Genomic DNA, 20195 nt, shown 5'->3' on the forward strand with positions numbered 1-20195 from the left:
AACAATGTATATGGATCATGATAGAAGCAATAATGTTCTTACAAAAAAAACATTGAAGTTACACGTCTCATTAATTCCATGGGGATGCCTTGTACACAATGTTTGGATCCAGCGAACCTCACTTTTCATAAGTTTTGTCTTAATTTGTTCTGAATTTCCCCTTCAACGTTCTCCAATCTTTCTTTTTGTGTTCCTTCCTCAAGTTCTTTTTTATATGACCGAATAGCACTTTTATGCTCATTAATTCTCTGTTTTATGGGTCTCATCATTTGTCCTATGTACCCCACCCCACTGGGACACTTCAATAAATACAGTGGTCCCTCAACATACGATGGTAATCCGTTCCAAATGAACCATCGTTTGTTGAAACCATCGTATGTTGAGGAATCCGTGCAATATAAAGTATAGGAAGTTGTACTCACCTGTCCCCACCGCTCCGGACCGTCACCGCTCGTCACCGCTGCCTTGGATGTCGCCATCCATAGCTGTCGCCGCGTCCCCATGATGTTCTCGCCGCTCCGGAACGTCTCTGCTGGCCGGGAACGTCGCTCTCACGTCGCCGTCATCACGTCACTTAGCACGCCGCTCCTATTGCATGACGGGACGGCGTGCGCGGTGACGTGATGACGACGATGGAGAGCGCTGACGATGCAGGGGATCCCGAAGAGGACGCTCCGGAGCCCCAAGGACAGGTAGGAGACCATCACCGGAACACACAGGGCACCGTAAACGGCTATCCGGTGGCAGCTGAAGCAGTCAGCGCTGCTGGATAGCCGCTTATGCAATGGCCCCGACATACAAAAGCATCGTATGTTGATGCTGCCTTCAACATGCGATGGCCTCTGAGAGGCCATCACATGTTGAAATTATCGTATGTCGGGGCCATCGTAGGTCGGGGGGTCACTGTACACAACTTGGCTGCTATTACAAGAGTGCCAGCCTCTGATAGGAATTTTTGTCCCTTTCATGGGGTGGGATACCGTGGGATACCTTTGATAATCGCACTGCAACTTTGACATGACAGACATGCAAACGTCCCTGATTGTTTAGCTCTCAGGAATGTTTGTCCATTTTTTTCTCTTTTAAATCTGCTGTAATCAAATGATTAGCAATAGATTTATTTTTCCTATATACAAATCTAGGGTGATCCCAAACAGATGACCGACTTTGTCGTCAGCTCCTAATATCCCCAATATTTGCATATTGTTTTTTTAATCATTTCAGAATGGCCATTATATGTAGAAAATAAACCAATATAATTTTTTTGCTGTAGGTTCTTTTTAGTTTTTTTACATCTTAAATCCTCTCTAGATAGTAAGTCCACCTCTTTGCTAACTTTATCTATTTCTTCTATATCATACCCTCTTTGTATGAACTTCTTAATAACCATTTTTTAAATTTTTTTATTCACTTTCATCACTGCAAATCCTTTTTGTTCAAATTAGTTGGCCTTTTGGAATACCTTTAAAGACTTGCTGAGCATGTCTGCTGTCTCTATGTAATAAAATATTTCGATCTGTTTCCTTAAAGGGGTACTTCAGCGCTAAGACATCTTATCCCCTATCCAAAGGATAGGGGATAAGATGCCTGATCGTGGGGGTCCCACCACTGGGGATCCCCGTGATCTTGCACGCAGCACCCTATTACAACCAGTCCCCGGAGCATGTTCGCTCCGGCGCCGATTACTGGTGATCACAGGGCCGGAGCATTGTGATGTCACGGCTCCGCCCTGTGTGACATCAAGCTCTTCCCCCTTAATGCAAGCCTATGGGAGGGGGCGTGACAGCTGTCTGTAATAGGGTGTTGCGTGCAAGATCACGGGGGTCCCCAGCGGCGAGACCCCTGCCATTAGGCATCTTATCCCCTATCCTTTGGATAGGGGATAAGATGTCTTAGCGCCAGAGTACCCCTTTAACATACAATGTAGTGTTAAGCTTTCCATCTATACCTTTAATTAATTTTACATCTAGGTAATTTATCTCTTTATCGTTAGAATCACATGAAAACTCGATAAGTTCATGACAGCCATTCAGATGTTTAATGAATTTGAGAAGCTGAGGCTGTGTGCCTGCCCAGAGGACTAAAATATTGTCCACATAGCAGGCCCACAGCCTCACCTTCTCACTGAGGCTATGGCCCCCTACAAAATGCTCTTCGAAATTCGACATGAAGATATTGGCTAAACTTGGGGGCCACAGGGGACCCTCTGTTTCTGAAGAAAAAAAATCATTGCCAAATCTGAAATAATTTTTAAACAAAATGATATCTAATAAATCCAACAAAAATTTGATTTTAGAATTACTTAATTTGTTATCGAATTCATTGAATATCTGAATGGCTGTCATGAACTCATCGAGTTTTCATGTGATTCTAACGATAAAGAGATTAATTACCTAGATGTAAAAGTGATTAAAGGTATAGATGGAAAGCTTAACACTACATTGTATGTTAAGGAAACAGATCGAAATAATTTATTACATAGAGACAGCGGACATGCTCCGCAAGTCTTTAAAGTGATGAAAGTGAATACAAAATAAATAAAAAAAAGAAATGGTTATTAAGAAGTTCATACAAAGAGGGTATGATATAAAAGAAATAGATAAAGTAAGCAAAGAGGTGGACTTCCTATCTAGAGATGATTTAAGATGTAAAAAAAACTAAAAAGAACGTACAGGAAAAAAATTATATTGGTTTATTTTCTACATATAATGGCCATTCTGAAATGATTAAAAAAACAATATGCAAATATTGGGGGATATTAGGAGCCGACGACAAAGTTGTTTGTCTGTTCCGGGATCGCCCTAGATTTGTATGTAGGAAAAATAAATCTATTGCTAATCATTTGATTAGAGCAGATTTAAAAGAGAAAAAAAATGGACAGAAAAGGTTCCTAAGAGCTAAACAATCAGGGACGTTTGCATGTCTGTCATGTCAAAATTGCAGTGCGATTATCAAAGGTGACACGGTATCCCCCCCATGAAAGGGACACAAATTCCTATCAGAGGCTGGCACTCTTGTAATAGGAGCCAAGTTGTGTATTTATTGAAGTGTCCCAGTGGGGTGGGGTACGTAGGACAAACGATGAGACCCGTAAAACAGAGAAATAGTGAGCATAAAAGTGCTATTCGGACATATAAAAAAACTTGAGGAAGGAACACAAAAACAAATGGAAAAATATGAAACTAGTGTACCGAGGCACTTTTTTGAAAAAAGACATAATGTTAATGAATTGAGATGGCATATTTTGGAGAGCATAGAAGGGGAAAATAAAGAACAAATTAAGACAAAACTTTTGAGAAGTGAGGTACGCTGGATCCAAAAATTGTGTACGATGCAGCCCCATGGAATTAATGAGACGTGTAACTTCAATGTGTTTTTATAAGTACATTATTGCTTCTATCATGATCCATATACAGTGGTCCCTCAACATACGATGATAATCCGTTCCAAACAGACCATCGTTTGTTGAAACCATCACATGTTGAGGGATCCGTGCAATGTAAAGAATAGGACAGTGGTCTACAACCTGCGGACCTCCAGATGTTGCAAAACTACAACACCCAGCATGCCCGGACAGCCGTTGGCTGTCCGGGCATGCTGGGTGTTGTAGTTTTGCAACATCTGGAGGTCCGCAGGTTGTAGACCACTGTTAGAGGAAGTTGTACTCACCTGTCCCCGCCGCTCCGGACCGTCACCGCTGCCCGGGATGTCGTCATCCATCGCTGTCACCGTGTCCCCGAGATGTCCCCGATGCTCCGGCAAGGCCTCTGCTTCCCCGACATCCGCGCTCTCCGTCGCCGCCATCACGTCGCTACGCACGCCGCTCCTATTGGATGACGGGACGGCATGCGCAGCGACGTGATGATGTCGATGGAGAACGCCGACGATGCAGAGGATCCGGAAGAGGACGCGCTGGAGCCCCGAGGACAGGTAAGTGATCATCAGCACAGGGCACGGGGCACCGTAAACGGCTATCCGGCGGCAGCTGAAGCAGTCAGCGCTGCCGGATAGTCGTTTATGCGATGGCCCCGACATACAAAGGCATCGTATGTTGATGCTGCCTTCAACATGCGATGGCCTCTGAGAGACCATCGCATGTTGAAATTATCGTATGTCGGGGCCATCGTATGTCGAGGGGTCACTGTACATTGTTTTTATATTGTATTTTTTGTACTTTTTTGCATGTTTTTAGAATTGAAATCTCGCCAGAGGTTTAGACTATGTATGTTGGTGATGGGAATGTGCACCATGCTTGACAAAGGAGGGCGACTATTATTTTCTGCTCTTTGCTTTTGTTGTATTACTGAAGAATACTTACATAAAGAAAGAAGAATTATTGCAGTATTACAGTGTGTGTGAGCCTTTTTTCTATTGTGAAATCACACTGAGACTCACACTCAAATCACACTCAGACTCAGAAATTTCACTGCAGCCAGCGATTAGCTGACCACAGTGTGACGTGTCGGGCCCTAGAAGCAGAAGGAAGATTGGGGACAGAGGATGGGAGAGCAATACCAGCATCATCAGGGGAGTGGCCGGAGGTAAGTAAATGTAAATGTGGCAGCTCAGATATATTGGGAGAAAAATCAATTTTTTCAGGCAAAGGTAACGTGTCATCAAAAAAAGACCTCCTGAGCTAAGACTTCCTATTCTGTACAGATCTTTTCCCAGTAAAGCCTTCCTTTTTATCACAGACAGGAATACAGTAAAAGGTGACACCAGTAAAGAGATAACACTGGATCTGCCACTATTCATGGCAGATATTAGAATCCCCTCCTTCCTGTAGAATGACCTCTGAAAAGGTCACAGAGAATGCCCACTAGCATTTTCAATTCATTTTAATGGGAGAGGTCCTGTCTCTTGTTGACTATAGTCCATGGGTCCTGCAGTAAAGCATATCTCTAAATGCTTTTAAACCGTAAAATGGCAGCCCACTTAATAATGTGCAAAAAAGGAAATAAAAAAATTAAAATCATGAAATAAAAATACATGGGAAAAAAAAGAACATGATCCAGTATCTGTCTCTCATCAGGAAAGGGGATATATGTCCTTTAAAGGAACCAGCATGATCTTCATTTAAATACTACAAGACAGAGTATATACAGTTGCAATCAAAATTCACAAAAAGGTGGATTGACTTTATGCATAGCCAGAAGCCATCTTCTTGCAGCATTCCTTAGGCTAGGATCCCACTTGGTTTCTTTTCCTGCATTTTTTTCACTGAAAAAACGCCAGAAAACCCCAGAGCAATTTCTTGCGTCTGACGTTTTTTCTGGCATTTTTTGCATTTGAGTGTAAATTGCATTTTTTGGTCCCTTTGGCGTTTTTTTCTAAATTTGTTGGGTACCAAAAAAAAACTTTTTTTACTCTCTATTTTTAAATTTTTTAGGTAGTACTACTACTCCCAGCATGGAACAGAATGTTCCATGATGGGAGTAGTAGTACCTGTACTGATAGACAGATCACAGCAGGTATCACTCCTGACACCCAATGCGATCATCCTATCTATTGCAGAGATGCAGAGCGGCTCTATATAGTGCTCACATCTCTGTTCTGTACTAGAATAGAAATTCACCTCACTCATTCATATTTTCCACCCAGAGTGGGGATTGGCCGGATGGCTGCAGCCAATCACAGCTCTCAGAGATACGGAGCGGCTTTCTTCTGTGCTCCGCATTTCTGCACTATACTCCGGCCAGTGATATGAATAGAACATCATTGTTTCATATCACTGGCCAGAGTATAGTGCAGAAATGCGGAGCACAGAAGAAAGCCGCTCCGTATCTCTGTGATAGGATGACCTGCAAATACTACTACTCCCAACATGGAGCACACTCTGCTGTAGTACCTGCATTAATAGACAGATCTCAGCGAGTGTAACTTCTGACACCTGTTGCGATCTGTCTATTAATGCAGGTACTACAGCTGCCAGCATTGAGCAGAGTGCGCTCCATGTTGGGAGCTGTAGTACCTGCAGTTAAGGAAAGATACCCTCTGTGATCCTCCTGTATAATGTATAGATGCGGCCGGCCGCCCTTCTATATCCCCTGCACTGACCTATATATACACCTATTCATATTTCCCGCAGAGAGCTGTGATCACAGCTCTCTGTGGGAAATATGAATAGGTGTATATATACGTCAGTGCAGGGGACCATAGAAGGGTGGCCGGCCGTATCTATAAATTATACAGGAGGATCGCAACGGACTCTGGGCGATCTGTCAATTAGTACAAGTACTACTACTCCCATCATGGAACAGTGTGTAACATGCTGGGGGTAGTAGTATTATCTAAAAAATTTAAAAAAGAAAAACACACACACACTACATTTTTATTATTGTCGGCTATATTTTTAGGGCCCTGCCCGCACACTTAAATTGATCCCTGTTTAAAAATGAATAAAAAATTTGTTATAAAAAAGATAAATTTTGTTAAATACAATTTTCTCCATCACTACTGTATCTTTTTTATAATTTTTTTTAATGGTACCCTACGAATTCTTTATAAAAAAAAAAGGTATCTCCATCACTATTTTGGGATCGCTAAAGTCCAAAAAAGAATAAAAACCGCCTGCAAAAACAACAAAGCTAAAACCCACATGCGTTTTTCTTGGCGTTTTTTTTTTCAACTTCTATAGACTTCTATGAGAGAAAAACACCACAAATTCATGGAGAAAAAGCCATAGGCACAACATGCTGCGATTTTGCAAAACCGCCAAGAAGCTGAAAAAGAGTGAAAAAAGGAGGGGTGGAGGAGGGGAAAATATCCAGGTTATCAGGAAGGACAGATTACACCATCTGTAGATAGAAAGGAAAGCACACACGAGGCAGTCTGAAGGGGGTGAATAATATAGGCTGTGCATCAATGTAACGAGAAAGAAGAGCACTTACTGTACACTTGCAGGAAGGGTTAGAGGAATCCCCCCACTCCTCAGCATTGGTGTCTGTCTCCCCAAGAGAAAGGACATCCTTAATTGGCATGAGATATCAAGAATAAGGCTTGGGGGCTGCCGGCACTACCCTCACATGACTGATACCAGCACAGCAATCTCCTCACATGGCTGAAATCAGTACATGGTGTTCTCCTTACGTGGCTGAATTTAGCACTGGCACTCTCCTCACATGGTAATTCCAGCACCAATGTTGCCCTCACATGACTTATTCCAGCAGTGCTCCTTATACTAAATGAACTGGTGCCAGAAAGTTAAACAGATTTGTAAATTACTTCTATTAAAAAATCTTAATCCTTTTGGTACTTTTTAGCAGCTGTATGCTACAGAGGAAATTATTTTCTTTTTTAATTTCTTTTTTGTCTTGTCCACAGTGCTCTCTGCTGACACCTCTTTCCGTGTCAGGAAATGTCCAGAGCAGCACAGGTTTGCAAAGGGGATTTTCTCCCGCTCTGGACAGTTCCTGATACGGGCAGGAAATAAAGATTTTCCTCTGTAGAAAACAGCTGCTAAAAAGTACTGAAAGATTTTTTAATAGAAGTAATTTACAAATCTGTTTAACTTTCTGGCACCAGATCATTTAAAAAAAAAAAGTTTTCCACCGGAGTACCCCTTTAAAGTTTAGCAGACTGATGGTCTTGGCCTGTCCAGTGGATTTTTTTTTATGGGCTTATGTTTGTCTTATTTACATTTCTTATAGTAGAAACAAGCTGCAAACTCAGGACTTTGGATTTCTCTGCTTTCTGGTAATAGGAGAATAATATGTGAAATCTACCCGATGAAAATGTGGTTTAGCAATAGTCACACAAGGTTAATCACATGTGCAATACTCAATTAAAAGCGTGTAACAATGGCTCCTGTAAACACCTCCGGGTCGAGCACGCTCCCTCATCATTATGTTTTTCACAGCTATTGCCAATTCTTATGGCTGGCAACATTTTCCGGTGACAACTTTCCAAATGAGTCAAGGGCAGCGGGACCACCAATCTCCCATCTGCTAACATGTTTGTACAACCAAACGGAGAGAAGATATGGCTCCAAGAGCCCAGCTGACCATGGAGGAAAACATCCGCCATTCTGAGCATGGTAGGGGATGGCGTGAGCCAAACGACCAATACAACAGTACACAGGGTTCTGGGATGTAAGACATGTAGGATCTTACACCCCCGGAAAATACACTCCAACTCCAAAGCAACTTCCTACATAGTCTTATCAGAACACAAATGTGACATCTAATGGCCAGCATCACAATGTCCACAGAGATAGTCAGCCACCTTCATACAGACCCTGTATCTGCACTGTAATGTAGACCGAGTACGGAAATTGTGGGAGAACACAGTAAATAGTGAGATGGAACCTAAATAGAGTATAAACCCTGCTCCTAAGGGAGATCCTTGAAGTATTAATAACACCTTACTGCTCCTGAGAGAGATGTTTCCTGGGTCCCCATCCATAGAAGCCGTTACAAACACAGTCAGGGGCAGAACATAAGTAGCATAAAACCCATTGATTTTCCTTCTAGTGCAGGTTGGACCTATAGAGAGTATATAAATATTCCTAAAAAAAGATATCAGTCATAGGTCAGGGAATTCGTCAGGAATACAAAAAGATAACGTACACTAACAATACAGAGGGGTGCAAACAAACAGATAAATCAGAGACATCAAGCCAAAGTCAGAACCGAGAGAACCAGAGAGATGCTGAATCAGAAAGCAAGTGATTGAATCCAGGAAACACGGCCAAAGTCAGAATACCAGATAGCAAAATACAATTCAGAATGCTAGCGGCAGAAACAAAGAGGTACATTTATCAAAGCCTGTGTAGAGGAAAAATTGACCAGTTGTCCATAACAACCAATCAGTTAGCTTCCTTCATTTTTTGGACCTCTCAAAAATGAATAAAGCAAACTGATTGGTTTGCTATGGGCAACTGGGCAACTTTTCCTCATCCCCAATGTTCTTATACAGGCAAAGACTAGGGGAACACTGAAGGCTAGGACACAGGATTGGCCAGAGAAAAAACAGACAGGATAGGCTGGGGCATCACCAAAGCAGCTACAAGCTTTGCCAGAAACTAGAAAAGTGGGACCCCTCGGACCAGACTGGGAGGAGTCATTACAGAGACATAAGACAACCATAGTGCGTACAACCATAGAGGCGCAGGAGGACGAGCGCCTGCCGGGGCCTGGTGTTCCGATCCCCGCTCCTCCGGTCCCGGGAGTGCTGCTATGGTCCATAGGCCATAGCAGTAGATTGTGACCCCGGGCCGGAGGAGTGGTGACCGGAACACTGTGGGGGGCAGTACACAGACATACAGCCTCCAGCCATACACTCTATATGGCTGGAAGTTGTATGTCTGTGGGGGGGAGCTGCCTACTAATGTAGGGGGAGCTGCTTACTATTGTGGGGGAGGGAGCTGCCTACTATTGTGGGGGAACTGCCTACTATTGTGTGGGAGGGATCTGCCTACTATTGTGGGGGAGGGGAGTTGCCTACTATTGTGGGGGAGGGGAGTTGCCTACTATTGTGGGGGAACTGCCTACTATTTTGGGGGAGGGGAGCTGCCTACGATTGTGGGAGGGGGGAGCTGCCTACTATTGTGGGGGGAGCTGCCTACTATTGTGGGGGGGGGGAGCTGCCTACTATTGTGGGGGGGAGCTGCCTACTATTGTGGGGGGGAGATGCCGACTATTGTGGGGGGGAGATGCCGACTATTGTGGGGGGGAGATGCCGACTATTGTGGGGGGGAGATGCCGACTATTGTGGGGGGAGCTGACGACTATTGTGGGGGGTAGCTGCCGACCTAATGTGGGGGAGCTGCCAACTATTGTGGGGGAGCATGCTGCCTACCTAATGTTGGGGAACATGCTGCCTACCTAATGTGGGGGAACTATACTGCCTACTTAATATGGGGGGAAACTACAATGTACTGTACATCGCGGTAGGAGGGGTAGTCTTATACGGCAAGTATATCCCAAGCTCTATATTTTAACTGTAAAAGTTCGGGGTCGTCTTATACGCTCAGTCGTCTTATACGCCGGCATATACGGTACTACTTTAAAAAAAAATATAACTACATGGACCAAAATTAGTATGCTTAAAGTTGTCCTCTTCTGACCCCTATAACTTTTTATATTTTTCCACATACAGGGCTATAAGAGGGCTCGTTTTTTTGCGCTGTGGTCTGAAGTTTTTAAAAATGCTAAATTTTGGACTGTGATATTTCATTACATGTACGCCATCAACTGTGCGGTTTAACCAACCTTATATTTTAAAGGGGTTATCCACCATAAGGTGATTTTAGTACGTACCTAGCAGACAGTATGGGACATGCTTAGGAAGGATCTGCACTTGTCTTGGGGCTAAATGTAATGAGATTACCATAACACTGTGGCTAGCTTTTTGTGAACCAGTATTTCCTGTTTGACTTTTCTTTTTTTTACTTCAAATCCCACAATTCCATTTTCCTCCCTCCCACACATCAGCCACCCCACCCATTGGAATATAAATGAGCTGCATCCATCAAAAGACCTGTGGTTTTCAATCAGGGTGCCTACAGCTGTTGTAGATTGACCTCCCTCCCACCAAGCGATCCCTCCACTCATTGAAGCAGACAGGCTCCCTGTCATCAGCTGACTAGTGATGTTATGTCTCGGCTGCATTGCAAGCTGGAAAAAATCTGAGACAACAGTCATTTTGTATGCTGATAAAAATAAAAATTGGAGTGAAAATCACAGAAGAATTGTGAGAAAACCGTCACACACAGCTACAGACACTATATTATGAACTACACTAACTTTACAGCCCGCTGTAGCAAAGTCAAATAAAAAAAAAATTCCTGGAATACCCCTTTAATAGATCAGACAATTAAGCACATAGTAGTACCACATGTGTGTTTATTTTTTATTAAACTATTTTATTTAAAAAATGGTAAAGGGGGGGGTGATTCAAACTTTTATTAGGGAAGGGGTTAATTAATTTTTTATTAACCTCTTAAGGACCCAGGGTTTTTTCATTTTTGCACTTTCGTTTTTCCTCCTCACCTTCTAAAAATCATAAGCTTTTTATTTTTTCTCTACAAGCCCATATGAGGGCTTGTTATTTGCATCACCAATTGTACTTTGTAATGACACCAGTCATTTCACCACAAAACTATGGCAAAACAAAAAAAAACATTATTTGTGGGCCAAAATTGAAAATAAAAAAAATGCCATTTTGTAACTTTTGGAGGCTTCCGATTCTACACAGTGCACTTTTCGGTAAAAATGACATGTTATTTTTATTCTGTAGGTCCATACGATTAAAATAATACCAAACTGGTCTGAAAACTTTCCCAATGCTCTATATTTATGATCTTCACATGTCTGTACTGCGCAGAGCTTAGTTACCTACCTTTGGGTGACAAGTATCTCCAGTTCACCACTGGCTCAGGCCTCCCTGTAGCAATGCAGTTCAGACTGACATTATTTCCTTCATTGACAACAATATTCGATGAGATCTCCACTATTGTAGGAGGGACTGCAAGACACAAAAAAAACATAAACATTAGATCTGAGAAGTTCGCACTGCAATGCTTGTATGATGGCTGTTGTTACAGGATGATGAAGTGCAGCCAGTTCTGAATGGTTGGGTGTGGTCCTTATAGGATGGCAAAGTGCAGTCAGTACCAGATAGCTATGTGCAGTCATTAAAGGAGAACTCCGGAATATAAAAATTGTCCCCATACTGCCGGCAATAAAAAAATAAAGATGTACATACCTTCCTCCGCTCCCCCGGGGCCTCCGGTAACCAGCTCCGGTCTCCGCCGTGATCCACTTCCTGGTTGCCGGTGGTCGGATGAATCATACTGCGCTCAGCCAATAACCAGCCGCAGCGAAGTCAGACTCGGCGGGCGATAGGCTGAGCGGCAGTGTGAAAACGCGTCAGGACACAAAATTCTTCACTACACTGGCACCTGCGGCCGGGGCCGAAAACGTCACACTGCCGCTCAGCCTATCGCCAGCCGAGTCTGACTTCGCTGCAGCTGCTGATTGGCTGAGCGCAGTATGATTCATCCGACCACCAGCAACCAGGAAGTGGATCACGGCGGAGACCGGAGCCAGATACCGGAGGCCCCGGGGGGAGCGGAGGAAGGTATGTACATCTTTATTTTTTTTACTGCCGGCACTATGGGGGACAATTTTTATGTTCTGGAGTTCTCCTTTAAGGAATAGGAGGGGCACAGCCATTACAGGATGGGGTAGTACAGAGGTTTGTTTAGTAGTTTGTGTAGTTATTACCGTACAGTTTGTGTAGTTATTAAATTACAGTTTGTGTAGTTATTAAAGTACAGTTTGTGTAGTTATTAAAGTACAGTTTGTGCATTTATTACAGTATAGTACATGTAGTTAATACAGTATCATGCAGCTCCAGGCCTTAGGTGCGTATGGTTATCTCTTGTAATCCACAGACTGCTCATGCACACTCACAGAGGTCAATCTCCTCCACAGAAGAGTAAAGTGTGCAGCTGGATATTATCCCTACATCACATGGAGAACGACTAAATCTTCCATTCAGTGTAACAAAAGCTTTTATTATCAGTGCAGAAAGAACAGAAATTCCTGCAGGTGGAAGTGGTCTCCATGTGGTGTCTTATCCAGCACTCGCTAATGGACCAAGCACAGAGGAGCCGATTGTGGAAGGGTTTGTGAACTGGGAAAAAAAATCGCCCTTCCTCCTGTATCCACCTCCCCGCACCTAACTTTGCTGCCAGTATATACCATCACCTTAAATGGGTACTCTCATTAAACATAACTTTTTTAATTAACTAGATTATGCATAAATAAAAAATGTTTGTAATATATATAATTTATTTTAAAAAAATCTCCCTTTCATACTTTTATTTACAGTTTAAATCCTGGCCACTAGGTGTGACCCTAAATTGTCCAGGAATCATTCCCCCCCCCCCCCCCCCCCACGTCGGGCACGTACGGACCACTGCTGGCCTGATAGTGTGGTCCGGAAAGCGCGTCCTCAGCTCGCTCTCTGCCTGTATATGAAACACGAACGCATGCGACATACCTAATTTAAATATCCCTGCCCCTTGCATCTCCCCCTTCTCATTGCAGCGCACAAGCTGTAGTATAACTCAGATAGAGGACAGAGAGAGGAGACGGAGAAAGGAAGAAGGGCGGAACCCGTCCCGGTTTCAGATGACGTTGAGTCTGCTGGGCCACGCCCACTTCCTCACTCACTGGACCACCGATGACTGTGAAGGCTGATAAACCTAAATAGAGGTACAAAGGGGGGGGGGGGGCGTTGAAATAAATATATGCCAGGATTAGTGTTAAGATTAGTCAGAGACAGATGCTGGAGGCTTTTAGGGACAGATTAGTTTATGATAGCTACTCTTTAAGCAAAGGTTGAGGGAGTCAGCACTAGTCCCAATGGCATGGTGCACATGGACAGGTAAACGTCTGTAGCAGGTAGAAGAAATCCCGGCACTCACAAGTGGATGCTTAATCACCTCAAGTGTTTATTAGCATATTCCGCATAGATAACATGCATACAGCATAGTAGCGAAACAGAGGACACGTTTCGGCCAACTCGTGGCCCTCATCAACTGATCTACCTAGATGATGACACATGCATATATACACATTGGCCCTCATTTACTAAGAGTGGAGTGTGGTTTTCTTTGTGGGTTTTAATTCCCTGCAATTTATTTTCCACGGTATTTACTAACGTTTCCCTACATTTTCCACTTTCCCTACACTTTGCTTTTTTTTTTTACACATGCTCTGGTCCGTGGGGTTTTCCTCAGCTCAAATCCACCACATTTTATGTAGAAACCTTAGTTAATATGTTGTTTTTTTGTGAAAATGTCGGGAACACTCCTCTTTTCGGAGACCACGCACCCATTCCCTGGCGGTCACGCCCCTTTTCGGGTTTTCCTAGCAAAATGGAAAGTTGGTTGGGTATTTTTTAATTCTGGTGCAAATTCTGGCGCAAAATTTGGCGCAGACACAATTTCTGGCGCAATGGGACAGAATCTGGCGCACAACCCGACAAAACATGTCGGGTTTACAATAGTAATTGAGGGGCATTGTGTGTTTTCCCAACATATAAGAGACTGCATGGACACTTGATGGAATTTACCACATTTTTAAAGTCAAATGTATAGAAGGACTTGATTTTAATATTTTCACCACTCTGGGGGTTTTGAAGAATGTCACCCTTAATTATGTGACTGCATTGGGCACAATGTATACATGGATAAGTCCCATTCTTTCTACTCTGTAGGAAGGTCTGACGTGAAGTGATAAGGTTGGAACCTATGTCTGCTCTGAAGTTTATCACGTAAGTTGGGTGCCCTTTTATTGCAGATAAGCAGTGGAAAAGATCAATTCAGGAGATACCAGTATTTTATGACCACGTTATCTATTTTGTAGGATAGGGGATGGAAGTTCCTGACAAATGGAATCCATGGTGTGCTGGAAGGAGTTCTGGTAGAAGGGGCTCTTGCTTCTTCATACACTCTCTCTGGGTATCCCCGTTCAATAAATGTATTCTCTAGGTCATTGAGTCTTATTTCCCTCTTACTTGGATCACTTACAATTCTCTTAATCCTCTGTTGTTGGGCTCTTAGAGTGATTGTTTAACAGCTCTAGGGTGTGAGCTGGTAAAATGCAGCAGATTATTGCAGTCAATGGATTTTCTAAACCCCATTTTCATTTTTTAGGACTAGGGTGCCTAGAAAAGTGGCCCCTCACACACGCAAAAAATTTCATCTATATATCTTTTCCAGCAAATAACATGTTTGCAGAAAAGATCATTTGTGTAGATGTGGGTATTTTTAAAATGTGCCATATACCCATTAGCGCAGGGAGGGGCCACGTTCGCCCCCATTGCTGATCCATGTTGCTGCAGATAGAAAGTATCACCATACATGAAGTCATTTTCAAACAGTATCAGTCTGAGTAGTCCCATCAGGAACTCCTTTTGTCTGTCACCATATGTACTTTGACCTAATAACCATGCCGTGGACTCAATACCTCTTTCATGTTCAATAGATGTGTAAAGGCTAACAACATTGATGGTGACAAGCCATGTATCTCCTGAAACATCATGAATGTCTTTCAATATATTGAGAAAGTGAGAGGTATCTAGTAAAAAAAGCCTCAGTATTTTGCTTTAAGCTGAATTAAGAAAAGTAATAACCCTTTGTCTGATCTCAGGTAAGGGATCCCTTGTAAGTTTCTTATAGGTCACATGTTATATACTAAAGATTGTCCCGTACCTGCGACCGGGTGATCACCATTCCTTCCGGATCTCCTATGATGGTGTCCCGCACTGCTCCTTGGTCTCCACGGTGTCCTCGCCTCTGTCTTGGAAAAGGGGGACGGCCTTGACGTTGTGACGTCGATAGTTCGTTGCCGGAACTTGATGGAGAGTGGGTTTAAAATTTAAAAGTAAATGTAACCCTCTGAAATCTAATCACCCAGTTCAAATGTTCATTCATTTGGTTAAGAGTGAAGTTTAAACCCTAGGTAAGGAGATCAAACAGGGACATTTCAACATGTTCCGGAATCTCACTACCAGTGAATCTTCAGCCCTTAATATACTATCTAGAGATAAAAATATTACAATCAAACCTGCCAATAAGGGGGGATTCACTGGTAGTGATGGATACCTCCATGTATAGACATGAGATAGAAAGACAACTTTCTGACACTGTGACCAATAAGAAACTTACAAGGGATCCCTTACCTGAGATCAGAAAAAGGCTATTAGTTTTCTTAAAGCAGCTTTACAACAAGGAGTGATTGCCACCATAATGCACACTTTCCTTAATAATGATTTTCCTATTACACCTGTATTTTATATACTCCCAAAAGGTTCATAAAGATCCTATAAACCCCCCAGGCAGACCTATCGTGGCCTCCGTGGACTCAGTACTCTCACCACTGCCTGTGACCCTTGAAAAATGTCTCACTCCATTGGTGAAAAATACTGAGGCTTTTTTACTAGATACCTCTCACTTTCTCAATATATTGAAAGACATTCATGATGTTTCAGGAGATACATGGCTTGTCACCATCGATGTTGTTAGCCTTTACACATCTATTGAAGATGAAAGAGGTATTGAGCCCACGGCATCGTTATTGGGTCAAAGTCTAAGGTCAAAGTCTGCTGCATTTTACCAGCTCACATCCTAGAGCTGTTAAACGATCACTCTCAAGAGCCCAACAACAGAGGATTAAGAGAATTGTAAGTGATCCAAGTAAGAGGGAAATAAGACTCAATGACCTAGAGAATACATTTAATGGATTGGGGGTACCCAGAGAGAGTGTGTTGGAGGAAGCAAGAGCCCCTTCTACCAGAACTTCTTCCAGCACACCACAGATTCCATTTGTCAGGAATTTCCATCCCTTAGTCTACAAAATAGATAATGTGGTCAAAAAATACTGGTATCTCCTGAATAGATCTTTTCCCAGAGTTGATGAGTACAAAAATCCACCACTTATCTGCAATAAAAGGGCACCCAACTTACGTGATAAACTTGTCAGAGCAGACATATGTTCCAACCTTACCACTTCACGTCAGACCTTCCTATAGAGTAGAAAGAACAGGACTTAGGTTGGCAGTATAGTTCCCCCACATTAGGCTGGCAGTATAGTTCCCCACATTAGGCTGGCAGTATAGGTCCCCACCACATTACGTTAGAGGTTTAGAGAATACTCAAACTTGTAGAGTCAACAGAGGTTTGTAGAAGAAAATGAGGTTTTGTAGAGTCAACAGAAGTTTGTAGGACACACTGCGGTTTTGTAGAGTAAACCGAGGTTTCTTGGGCACACTGTGGTTTCTAGGCTAAATAGAGGTTCACAAGATACACTGAAGTTTGTTGGGTAAACAGAGGTTTGTAGGACACACTTAGGCTTTGTAGAACACAGTGAGGTTTGTGGTGTAAATGGAGGTTCACAGGGTGCAGTGCAGTTTGTACGATACACTGCGGTTATAGCCATAAACAAACTTTTTCTAGCAGAAACAATATCAGTTAATGTGTCTGCAGTTTCACATAATGTCCTGTATATGTATGTGTGCTTTACTCAGCTGGGATGATGGAGGAGTTGTCCACCCTGTGCTATGTCTTCTCTGGTCAATGTGTTTATCTTGTATTATAAAGAAAGTGCGGAGGCTGCAGATATAAGGAGGAGAATAAACATTTACCCAAAGCTCCAGACAAGCTGTGTACAGAGATATCCAGAGAGGAGATTCCTGTATGTCTGATATTGACAGTGACCAAACAGCACAGAAGCCACAGACAGGGAAGCGCGCTCTGTTAAGGGATCCCCTGAGAGGTGACTTGGACAAGCCTTAACTCATAGGGCTGCCCATCAGCTGTGGTCATATGAAGCCTTCTAAAGCAGTCAATAGGCATAAGATAACAACTGCAGAAAGGAGAAAACTCACCACATCTCTCAATAGTTAGGCCGGACTAAAGCGAAGCTAAGGGAAGGCCCTCATGACAGGGTTTGGCAGGACTGGGTAGGAAAGAGTTAATTTTGACTTAGGAGTGAGATGCAGGTCAGGGGGTTGGGAGCTGGAAAGAGGGGGTGCAGCTGTAGGTAGGGGACAGAGGTGATTGGCTGAAAGGAGGGGAGTAAGGAGTGGGTGAAAAGGGTGGGGGTTTTGGGTGGTAGGCTACATAAAGCAGTGAGGGGGCAGCTGGAGCAGCCATTTTGTGGTCTTCCAGTTGTGAAAGGTGAATCTTCCACCAGCCTGCCCCTTTGTCCTGCCCTGTTTGTTTTCTATATATTTTTTTTTACTTACATCCTTCCTGTTCAGTTGTAGGGATGGGTCTTTCGTGGTGATGGTGGGGGTTCCTTCTGGTGCACTTGGGGGTACCTAGAGTGGATTGTGGGTCGCAGGGGGCTTGCATTTTGTCGCAGCAGTCGGGGGGGGGGGGTAGGGGCAAGGGGTCCTCTGAGTTGGGATCAATAGGAAGAAGTTATAAATGTGGTGGAGGGTACCCAAGTTGGTTCTGGACTCCGTGGAGGAAGGGGTTAATGGCTGGTGGTTCCAGGAAGACTTAAAGAAGGATGGGAGGCTTAGTTCTCGGTTGTGCATGCAGGTTCATTATGGTTGTGCCTCTGAGCCAGTGGGGGGGGGGGGGGGATCGGCTGGAGGTAAAGAATCTGTGTGCGCAATCTGTGGGGGGCCGCCAGTGGACTTGTTAGGCTCCGAGGACCTCTTCTTGGCCAGGTCATGTTGATGGCATGTTTATCATGTTTGTTTAATGTTAATAAAATGGCTGCTGTGGCCAATTTAATCAATTCTTGTGTATTATTTGGGAGGTAAGTAAGCAGAAGGACTTGACAATACTGTACCCCTGTTAAGGACAGGCCTCTCTTTCCTGCAGCAGTCCATCCGTATGGGGCAGTGATTCCCAACCAGGTTGCCTCCAAAACTACAACTAGAATGTCTGGACAACCAAAGGCTGTCCAGACATACTGGGAGTTGTAGTTTTGCAACATCTGGAGGCACTGGTTGGGAAACACTGGTATGGGGTTTCACTATATCTTTTTACAGTAGGGGATAAGCTTCCATTTCCTGCAGCAGCCTCTCTGTGTGGGGTCTTCCCATTCATAGACACCCACCATCCCAGCAGCTCACCCTAATACCGGGAAAGGTGAATGCCAGGATGATTTACACAGGATGCATCATTGTCCTTAATCATTCAGGAGTCTGTGACTTTGCTTTTGTAGCACAATATAAATTCTTCACAAGGGTGCAGAACGGCCGCAACGTCAGCTTCTCATCCATCATTCTGTGTCCGTCACAAAGCTGCAGAAAATGGAATCAATCCCAAAGTTTAAGCTTCATTCGTAACACTGGTGTTCCTGCAAGAATTATTTCCAGCAGCTCATTTATATACGTAGCGGGAAAGGTATATAGACACTTAAAGGAATATTGCTCCGCACATACGCTGTGGACCACAGGGGAATCTGATCAGTAAAATAGAGTGAAAGTAAAACACCCCTCAATTTAGGGAACTGACTATGCAGAATCAGGATTATACTTTAGTCACTATTCTGATATATTAAGTCTTATACTGCAGTCACCTGCATGTTATATTAGGTCTTCTACTACACTCACTATTCTGCTGATATATTATATCTTATACACCGAGTCACATCCAGAGCTGCACTCATTATTCTGATGCTTTCTTGTTCACTATCAGGACTTTGAGATGTTTCATATCTATAAAGGAAATCTTCTTTACCATTGCAAAAACTGTATGGTCCAGTAGCACCAGCAAATAAACAAATAAAATAGGACAAGATGGGTTTTGGAACACTAGGGGGGGGGGGGGTCACTTGTATACTTCACTTCTGTAAGGATAATTTGAAGACTTTCAGAAAGAATTTGATTGTGGAAGGGAGCACATTTTAAGCAGGTACACTAAGAATCAACTACTTTTAGAAATTGTAATAACCCTTTCTTTGAATTGCTGTACAGTGGGAATAGAGCTAAAAAGAGTATGGTAAACGTTTATAATAAACTGAGGGATAAATTAAGTAAAACTGAGAAATGTAAGATTAAGGCAAAATGGGAAAAGGAAGGAATTAGAGTAGGCATTGAACAATGGGTGACAGCAATTAAAATATCAGATTGATGTCAGTAAATACTAATTTTAGACTTATGCAGTTTAAGTGTCTTCATAATCTTTATTACTCCCCCATAAATCTAGCAAATCTATCAACCTGTCCCCATTGTGGAATGGAGGATGCTAACTTCTTTCACATTATCTGGGCATGTGAGGTGGTTCAGGAATATTGAGAGAGCATTATCTGTGTCATGACAAAGGTATTTTGGTAGACATTGAACAAGCCATTTGGCCACAGATAGCTGTGGAGGGATAGGGAGGCAATAAAAGGGGCACTCCACTGTAAACATCTTATCCCCTATCCAAAGGAAAGGGGATAAGATGTTAGATCGCAGGGGTTCTGCCGCTGGGGCCCCTGCGATCTCCGGGCCGGCAGCAGCGGTGTCCGGAACATGTAAGCTTGCAGCTTCCGCATCCGTGACATCACGCCATGCCCCCTCCATTCATGCCTATGTGAGGGGGCGTGATGGCTAGTACATAGCCGTCACGCCTCCTTCCATGGAGGGGGTATGGCGGCCAGCATTGCCAGTCATTGGGCACGGAGCAGAGTTCGCTCCGTGCACCAATTGACTGGGGTGCCGCAGCGGAGATCGCGATC

At 43.4% G+C, this 20195-nt stretch overlaps 1 protein-coding gene across 6 annotated transcripts in view; it reads right to left on the reverse strand.

Annotated features, from left to right (window-relative positions):
• LOC130294479 (protein CEPU-1-like) overlaps positions 1–20195 on the reverse strand; it is a 721573-nt gene that overhangs the window by 102179 nt on the left and 599199 nt on the right. For all 6 annotated transcript variants that reach the window (XM_056544347.1, XM_056544344.1, XM_056544345.1 and 3 more), the window contains one exon: positions 11341–11466. In XM_056544347.1, the coding sequence (XP_056400322.1) occupies positions 11341–11466 (126 nt within the window). The remainder of the gene's footprint in view (positions 1–11340; positions 11467–20195) is intronic.

Source organism: Hyla sarda, chromosome 10, assembly GCF_029499605.1.
Source record: "Hyla sarda isolate aHylSar1 chromosome 10, aHylSar1.hap1, whole genome shotgun sequence".
NCBI lineage: Eukaryota > Metazoa > Chordata > Amphibia > Anura > Hylidae > Hyla > Hyla sarda.